General features: G+C 38.5%; 1 protein-coding gene across 1 annotated transcript; it reads left to right on the forward strand.

The window, feature by feature from the left end:
- Positions 1-2,313: 2,313 nt before the first annotated feature.
- On the forward strand, positions 2,314-6,086 carry LOC147627208 (uncharacterized). Its single transcript, XM_086815871.1, has one exon. The coding sequence runs from the start codon at positions 2,611-2,613 to the stop codon at positions 5,848-5,850; it is 3,240 nt and encodes a 1,079-aa protein (XP_086671997.1). The 5' UTR covers positions 2,314-2,610; the 3' UTR covers positions 5,851-6,086.
- The last annotated feature ends 3,920 nt before the right edge of the window (positions 6,087-10,006 follow it).

Genomic DNA, 10,006 nt, shown 5'->3' on the forward strand with positions numbered 1-10,006 from the left:
CTTAAAGTTTGAAGTGATAAAGTGGATTGCTAAAGACTCATGAAGCATTTTTCGAAATGATTGAGTCAGTTATAAAGACCACTTGACCAAAGCCCAGGAAGCTTATAGAGCAGACATCCAAACAAGTCTAGATGAGATGTCCACTTCAAGGAAGGGGATTGGGTCTATTTGTGCATCATGAAACAGAGATTGAAACAAGTGAGAAAAAGTTGTCCCCAAGATTTCTTTCCATAGTTTTGGACCCTTTCTTATAGTTAAAAAGTTAAGTGATGTCTCCATGAAATTGAAGTTGCCTAACAATTAGACGATGAATGATGTTTTCCATGTTTCTTGGCTAAAACCATATGTTGGACCAAAAGTGTTTGATCTTTCAGATGAACAATAGCCAGACGTGGTAGAAAAATCAGGGATCATTGAGCCTAAGCAGATCCTTTGAGTTGTGTGGAAAAGTTGATGTTTTGCATCAACTCGATGCAAAACATCAACTTTAGCCTAAAAGTTGATGTTTCGCATCAAGGCTAAAGTTGATGTTTTGCATCGAGTTGATGCAAAACATCAACTTTTCCACACAACTTTTGCATCAACTCGATGCAAAACATCAACTTTAGCCTAAAAGTTGATGTTCTGCATCAAGGCTAAAGTTGATGTTTTGTATCGAGTTGATGCAAAACATCAACTTTTCCACACAACTCGATGTTTTGCATCAAAGTTGATGCAAAACATCAACTCTACCACAAAACTTGATGTTTTGCATCAAGTTTCAAATGCTCCGAAGAAGAAGTTAAAGAATCGGAGGTTGATTTTCACAAACGGCATGTTTTAGCGATTCCGTTTGCGAGAGCATGCTCAAACAACCTATTCCACAAATTTTGAGTACCAACATGACTATGTTTTGATGTGATGTGTAGATGTCACAAAGTGATTTATTGATGCAGCAAATCGCTTTATGATGTCTGCACATTGCATCGAAACATAAAAGTGTTGGTACTCAAAATTTGTGGAATAGGTCATCTGAGCATGCCAATGCGAACGGAATCACTAAAATAGGCTGTTTGTGAAAAGCTTCCTCTGATCCTCCAACTTTCTTCTCCGGAGCATGTGAAACTTGATGCAAAACATTAAGTTTTGTGGTAGAGTTGATGTTTTGTATTAAATTTGATGCAAAACATCGAGTTGTATAGAAAAGTTGATGTTTTGCACCAACTTTGATGTAAAACATCAACTTTTAGAGGTTATTTTTTTTAACTTTGAAATATTTTACATTTTTTAAGAGAATTGTTTTTATTTTTATCACCAATAAATCTGTAAAAGATCATTCCAAGTAGTAGATAATAGCCAATAAAATCTCAAAAATTTTTTAAAAAACTTATGAATCATAGAATTAAAGAAAAAATATATCTAGGATAAGGTGATATAGGTAAAACATAGGTTAAGGGCTAAATCTACAGTTTGCCCTAAGAACAATAGAAACAATTCAATAGCCTCCAATTTTTGTGCTTCCCTCTCAAAATATAGAAGTCCACATACATTGTCCACAACTTTCGCAAGCTACATTAGCAAAAACATTCGTATCGAACAAAAAACACACCATCTTTGAAAACACAGCCTTTTCTATATTTTTAGTATGCACGATATCTAAATATGTAAAAATACTCTAAGTAAGATCCCTTAGCTCTTAAGTTTGTAATTTGACTTCAAGAGCGATTTTTATTCATTTATCTAGTTACATTTAACGTTACAAACTATACTTATGTTTTGCTTAAGACAAATGTGTTCATCTTTTATCTCATGTTTATATAACCAATTTAAGCAACCAAGTGAAAAAGAGACCTCACAAGAGGTGGATTCACAATGATCTTCAAGTTTCTCTAGCCCAATATACATTGAGGGCACTAGAAAACATTATATTATTGAAACAGGTGGATTCTCAAAGGAAAGACCCAGAACAATCTTGCCATTAAGAACATTGGAGAGTACTAAATGAAAGCAAAGTAGTGGGACTCCCGAGTCCCACTACCTTGCCTTCTTAATCACTTAGTGGGAGGACCGACTCGCCAAAAAGTCTTGCTTTTTGCAGACCTTGCATCAAACGTGAGTAGTCGAAAAAAAACGACAACTTAGTGTATTTTTAGCGATTAGAGTTGTAAAGAAATGCCTAATATTTTGCACTGTTTTTATTTTAAGGATTCATTTATTATGTATTATATATTCTTGTTATAAAACCGGAGCATAGTAAACATACATGATAGATTAGTGCCCACTACTTGACTACCAAGACTGCTATAGAGAATGCGGCCTAATCATGCTAATCATGCCCTAATGGCCCGCGTCAAATTGCAGTTAAATGACAGAGGGCCTGAGGAGAATGATTATTGAGTAGTTCTCCTTAGTTAAGTGCCCACTACTTTACTCCCGAGACTGCTATAGAGAATGCGGCCTATTTCTCCCTATTTAAGGGCCCACTACTTTACTCCCAACAGACTGCTATAGAGAATGCGGCTTAATCATGCACTAATGGCCCGCATCAGATTGCAGTTAAATGACTGAGGGCCTGAGGAAATTTTGGGAAATTGGCCATACCTCAGATCCTCAACGTTCTCAACCGCAAATATGTGTAATATTATTTCTGTGTTGGTGTTTCTCCTCGTGTTCTCATCAGCGGGTTATAATGGCCGGCGTTTTGCAGAATTAGTTGCAGGATGTCAACCAAGGGAGAGAGAAGCTCTTTTGGCTCTACAGCAAGCTTCACAGACTAATTATGTGAGGCCCTCATGGATCGGCTGGGATACTAATCATCATCATCAAGAGTGTTGTGAGTGGCGCGGTGTTACCTGTGATGATGATGATGAGAAGGTCATTGCAGTGGAGCTGCAGCTTCCGCACTATCAACCATGCGGGTCCTTGCCATCTTCACTTTCTAGTTTAGAGTCCCTTCAAGTGCTTGACCTGCGGGGCGGCTGCTTCTCGGGTGCCATACCTTCGGAGTTGGGCTCTTTGCAGAATCTAACCCACCTTGACCTCAGCGACAATTTCTTCAATATCTCGGAGGCCAATTTAGCCGTCGTCATCCCCAAGAAGGTGACCTACCTTAATCTAAGCAATAATCTCCTTAGCGACCTCAATCTGTCTGAGCTGGGCTCTTTGCCAGATCTAATTTACCTTGATCTTAGCAATAGTTTGGTGGAAGGGGTTATTCTTGGTGGGCAGTTCTTGGGTTCTTTGCAAAGCCTTCAACACCTGGATCTTAGTGCCAATAACCTCGGTGGGTTTATCCCCGAGGAGCTGGGCTCTTTGCAAAGCCTTGCCTTCCTGGACCTCTCGGGGAATTCTTTCAAAAACCCTGTACCTTGGCAAAGCCTTGGCAACTTGTCTAATCTCAAACACCTAAGCTTGGGTGGACAAGAGACATTACTCTGGGAAGGGAATCAGCCAGCTAATTCATGGCAGTGCAAGTGGACAATCTTGGAATCTCTATCGTGTACCAACATGGGGTTTCGCTCCAAGTATCCCTTCTGCCTACAAGACTCTACAGTCACTTCCACGCTCCAGGACCTCTCTTTCACCTGGGGTTATGGACCAACTGATCCTCTTTTTCACCATGTTTTGGCCAACGCTTCAAGCTTGAGGTCATTGTCTCTCCAAGAGACTTCCATTGTGGACTTCCATGGGCTGCATCCGTTACACGCGCCCTTATTAGAGAGTCTGGACGTGTCATACAATACACTCACAGAGGTTCCCCTTTGGCTTCAGCACTTCCCGCTGTTAAAGACTCTTGACATTTCTTTTAATTCTCTCACAGAGATTCCCCCTTGGTTGCAGCAACTCCCAGTCCTAGAGACTCTTGACATTTTTGGTAATTCTCTGAGCGGTCCACTCACTCCATGGGTAGCAGAGTTCAAGAAGCTGAAGTTTCTTCATGCTGGATCTAACGGACTCACGGGAGAGATCCCAGCTGCTCTAGCAAACTCGTCCGACTTGATTTGGCTAGATTTGTCAGACAATGAGCTCACAGGATGCTTACCCACTTTCACAGGAAAGCTAAGGTATTGTGACCTATCTGCGAACCAGCTTTCAGGGCCCATGCCAGTCTCCGTGGGCAACTTGACGAGCCTGCAATACTTAGATCTCAGTCTCAACATCATCTCTGGGAGCATCCCAGTCTCCGTGGGCAACGTGACACAACTCGAGCATCTAAGCTTGCGAAACAACCAGCTCAGCGGATGCATCCCCGACTCCATGGGACAACTCTTGCACCTCGGGGGTACCTTAGACCTTAGTTACAATTCCCTCAGCTGTAGTGTCCCTACATCGCTCATGTATTTACCACCCTTGAGCAGCTTAGACATTTCTAACAATTGTCTCAATGGATCAATCATGTCTGATCATAGCTTGCTTGCAAATTCAACGCAGCTAGAAAGCCTTAACCTCAACAACAATGTACTCACAGGAGAAATTCCGCCATGCTTAATGCAGCCTTCACTCCAAATTTTAGATCTCTCAAGCAATCTCTTGTCGGGCAGGATTCCACTCTCGCTAGGAGACATGTCACGACTCTCATCCTTAGATTTCTCGAATAACTCCTTGACCGGCAGGATTCCTCTCTCAATAGGAAACTTGTCACTACTCTCAATCTTAGATCTGTCTCATAATCTCTTGTCAGGAGTGATTCCACCAAACATGTCTTCCCTTACAGATCACTTGTATCGAATAGACTTGTCCATCAATAACTTGTCTGGGAGTCTACCTCCTTTCTTCCACAATTGTCGTTATTTAGATCACCTAGACTTGTCCGACAATGAGTTGTCAGGGAGTTTACCTCGGACTTTCCAAAATTGTCATTCTCTAGGCTACCTAGACTTGTCCAACAATGAGTTGTCGGGGGGGTTACCTCAGATCTTCGACAGTTCTTATCTTTCCTACCTAGACTTGTCCGACAATAATTTCTCAGGGAGTTTACCTCGGATCTTCAGAAACTGCGATCATTTAGGTGATCTCGATTTGTCCAACAACAACTTATCAGGGAGGTTACCTCCGGCCATTGTTAACTGCTCTAGTCTGACAGTAATTAACTTTGGCAATAACTCTTTAACTCAGAGTATCCCCACATCTTTTGGAACCCTTTCCAATCTACAAATTTTACAACTTAACAACAACCAATTCAGTGGCCCTATTCCAACAGCTCTCCAAAATTTTAGCTCCATGGTGGTGGTTGATCTGAGCTACAATCAGCTTAGTGGGAGAATCCCAGAGTGGATCACAGGCAGAAACTATCCTAGCTTACGCATCTTGATGCTGAGTAATAATCAATTCCAGGGCTCCATTCCAACCTCTCTCATACACAACCTCACAAGCTTACAGATCCTAGACTTGGCAGCGAACCGCCTCTCGGGCACCATACCCAATAACCTGGATCGCCTGGAAGGCATGAAGAACAACAGTGGAAATCCAGGATCTGGCACTTTAGAGGTTAAGGTGACGATTGTAGTGAAGGGCGAAGAAGAACATCTCAGCTACGTCCTACCTGTGGTCATGACCTTGGATTTCTCATCCAACCGTCTGGAAGGCGGCATTCCTTCTCAAATTGGGGGGCTGAGAGGCCTTTACTCTCTCAACCTCTCTCACAATGCATTGAATGGCACCATTCCCAGCAGTTTGGGGGAGCTGTCAGGTGCCTTGGAATCCTTGGATCTCTCCAACAACCACCTCATAGGACGCATCCCGCATGAGTTCTGCTCGCTGCAATTCCTCGGAGATTTGAACCTCTCCTGCAACCACCTTGAGGGGCCCATACCACAACCCTGCACTCAGTTGTCCACCTTCAAATGCATCCTCATTTGCAGACAACGATAGGCTATGTGGACCTCCTCTTCCCAATCCATGTCCTGCTCTGGCACCACCAGCAGATGAGAAGGAAGGCAGCCATATTCACCTTCCTCGAGGTGATCATCATACTCACACTCTCCTTGCCATGATAAGGGAGATTATGTCTTTGGAGGGCCTTGCCATAGGTTACGCCCTTGGCTTCTTGCTCACCAGTTTCCTTCTCCACTTTGTCTTCTGGAGGATCCGAAGATGAGCGGCTGTTCACTTTCTTTTGAAATTTCTTTTCCTGTCTACTACTTATATGTGAGAATTTTCATCTCCTGTCTACTACTTATATGTGAGAATTTTCATCTCTTGTCTACTACAATGTATGAAAGGCCGTTATTTTTCTCGACTCCATTTTGAAAAAAGTACCACACTTTATTTCTTTAATTTCTTATTTTGAAAATTATGAGAACAATACAGCGAGGGTATGAAAGGCAAATCCTATTTTATAGCATAGCAAGTGTTTGATGGTGGTACGCCAAATACCATGATTTACCAACAAAAAAACAAAATGATGGTTGTACACCCGAATCTTTTTTCCCCAAAGAAAGATCCTTCTATTAGTTAGAAAGAAAAAGCTAGCTATATGGATGAATACAACACTGCTAAAAAGAAGTCCAAATATACATATGAGATAAGGAAGGGAGGACTTCCTCCTCGACTATGGCCAATCTATCAAAGGGAGGCTACAACTGGAGGTAGAGGGAACAACCACACTAGGTTCCCATAGTCCTAAAAAGCTCCACCGTTCTCCTTAGATAGGAAGGGTCCTAAGAAGCTCCATCATTCTCCCTAGATAGGAAGGAAGGGGAGGATTTTTTTTAGTGAGCATTTTCTAGCGAGTCACACACACACACACACACACACATCTCTAGATGTGTGTGTGTACACAAAGGTATATATGTGTACCCACCCACACCCACACCAACACCCACTAAAGGTATATTAGTGCATGCAGCTACACACATGTATAAACGTATATACACCCACACACATCACTATTAGCATATGTGCACATGTGTGCGCGCGCACATACACACATGTATAAAGATATATGTGTGTGCATGTACAAAAATATGTGTGGGTGTAGAAATGTGTGTATGTATACCCGAAGGTATATATGTGTACCCACCCACACCTACACCAACACCCACTAAAGGTATAATAGTGCATGCAGCTATACACATGTATAAAGGTAAATACATCCACACACATCACTATTAGCACATGTGCACATGTGTGCGCGCGCACATACACACATGTATAAAGATATATGTGTGTATATATGTGCATGTACAAAAATATGTGTGGGTGTGTGAGTGCATATACAAAGATATAGTCCTCGTTAGCTACAGGTGATGGTACACATCATCCTTGTGGCATTATATTCGCATCAGCAGATCTCATCCACTCGTATCTACCCATATCCACATCTCATCACATCATATTCGTTCATATCCATCACGTTCATTCATTCATATCCACCACATTCATTCTCATAACCATCCCATCACATACATTCTATCCACATTATATCACATCACTTCTATCCATATTATATCTCATTCATACACATCTCATCTCATTCATCCACATCCATCCAATCATTCACATGTACGACTAATCACATCTATCCATACATTCATATCTATCACTTTACATCCACATATATTCATGTCACGTCACATCTCTTTACATCACATCACATTCTTTCACATACACATCCACATCCATTCTTCTTTCACATACATCCACATCCATTCTTTCACATACTCATCCACATCTATTCTTCACAAACACATCCACACCATTCTTCAAATACACATCCACATCCATTCTTCACATCCATTTTCATCACATACACATCCACATCCATTCTTCACATACACATACACATTCACATCCATTCTTCACATACACATTCACATCCATTTTCATCACATACACATCCACATCCATTCTTCACATACACATTCACATCCATTTTCACATACACATTCACATCCATTTACATCCCATATCATCTTATTTATTGATATCACATCTCATTCATTCACATCCCGTTTCACATCACATTACATCTCATCCATTCATTCACATCTATCTAATTCACATCGCATCTCATCACATCTATTCACATCACATCTCATTTCTATGCAAATTTTCAGTTTGATTTTGTTTTGAATACAAGGAGTATTTCTTGAATCAGTATCCCCAAAACTTCTTGACCAAAATTTTGAATTTTATTCCAGAATTCCTCGAATTCTATAACCTTGATCCACAGATCAATTCAAAGGGTCTCAAACCTAGTTTCAGATTTGGCGGGAGTTTTGAGTGTATTTTTCTAAACAAGTCACACCTTCTTTCCTCAAAACTGACGAAAGAGTTTCGTCTTGGTCATAGTCTGATTCAAGGTTCGAGTCGGATAAGATTTTTCCTGATCTATCTTTCTCGAAAAGGTTTGATAATTCAGTTACTATTTTACTGAATTTCTTTCTTTGAATATTCACTTAATTGATTTCTAAATTAGTTATGAATTCCAATGAGGAGTAGATTAATCATTTATCTGAATATTTTGATCTCAATTGATTTCTTGAATTCTCTTTTTACAATCCGTGTGAATATAAAATGATAGAAATTCCTCTCTTTAGAGTATTTAATTATTCATTTATCAAATACTCATAGAATTTAAACATAGAATTTAAGAGAATTTGAATTTTGATATAAAAGTTCTTTATGCATCTATTTATGCATAAAAATCAACTTCAGTGGTAATAACTCTTTAATAAAAAAATCCTTTTATGCATAAAATCAAACTTAATAGGAATAACACTTTTAAAATAAAAAGAATTTCTTTATACTTATATTTATGCATAAAAGTCAATTTTTATAAGAATAATGCTTTTATAATAAAAAATTTTCTTTATGCATCTTTCTATGCATAAAAATCAAATTTAATGAGAATAACACTTTTGTAATAAAACAAATTCTTTTATGCATCTTTCTGTGCATAAAAATCAAATTTAATGAGAATAACACTTTTGTAATAAAAAAAATTTCCTTTATGCATCTTTCTATGCATAAAAATCAAATTTAATAAGAATAACACTTTTGTAAGAGAAAAATTCATTTAGGCATCTTTCTATGCATAAAAATCAAGTTTAATGAGAATAATACTTTTGTAATAAAAAAATTTCTTTATGCATCTTTCTATGCATAAAAATCAAATTTAATGAGAATAACACTTTTGTAATTAAAAAAATTCTTTATGCATCTTTCTATGTATAAAAATCAAATTTAATGAGAATAACACTTTTGTAATAAAAACAATTCCTTTATGCATCTTTCTATGCATAAAAATCAATTTTAATAATTAATATCAGTGATATCCATGCATATTCATAGGTGAATATGTACATGGAGTAATTAGAATATTTCTTTTAGATGCAAAAATGGTGGGAATTACTCTTTTGGAATAACATAAAAATAAACTTTCTTTTCCACAAAATTCTAGAAAATTTTACCATGACCTCCTTAGTATGGCTGACCTTTTCTTATTTGTATCATTCTTTATTTAACTTAAATTAACCCAAATTAGATTTATAGAACTCTAATCTACATAATTTTCTAAATTCAAGAGAGTAAACAATAAGAAGAGTTTAATTAATCCTTTAGTTTATCTTTCTAGGATTGCGAAAGGTTGGAATGTAAAGAGGAGAAGGGGGGGTGGCCTTTTTATCAAAGGCATAGCATTTGAATTTAATTCAACATCTGCAAAACATAAAAATTAAGAAAACCATAGATTTTTCATTAAACAAGTAAGAAAATTAGCTTACATGGATTTTGTAAGCTCTCCTTTGGCTTGAGGGATTAAGGGTTCTACTCTTGTTTGAAGCAAGAGTGGCCACCAATTCACTTTGGAGAGGATTATGCCAAAAACAATTGAATTATTAAAAAACTCAATGTAGATGGACAGGAGCAAAGTAACAGTGCATAAACACCATTCAGCTTTTACAAAGGGGGAGGCTTTTATTTATAGGAAAAAGTGAGCCTCTAACCAAGCAAACTGATTCTAGAATTTTCCAGATCAATTTGGTCAAATTTTCACCAGTTTTGGGTCAGTTTAGCTTACTTTTTA

The sequence above is a fragment of the Cibotium barometz genome, chromosome 21 (genome assembly GCF_041138505.1).
Source record: "Cibotium barometz isolate CiBa-2024 chromosome 21, ASM4113850v1, whole genome shotgun sequence".
In the NCBI taxonomy this organism is placed as follows: Eukaryota; Viridiplantae; Streptophyta; class Polypodiopsida; order Cyatheales; family Cibotiaceae; genus Cibotium; species Cibotium barometz.

Coding starts and splice junctions, on each gene's coding strand:
- LOC147627208 (XM_086815871.1), top strand. CDS start 2,611: ATGTGTAATATTATTTCTGTGTTGGTGTTTCTCCTCGTGTTCTCATCA.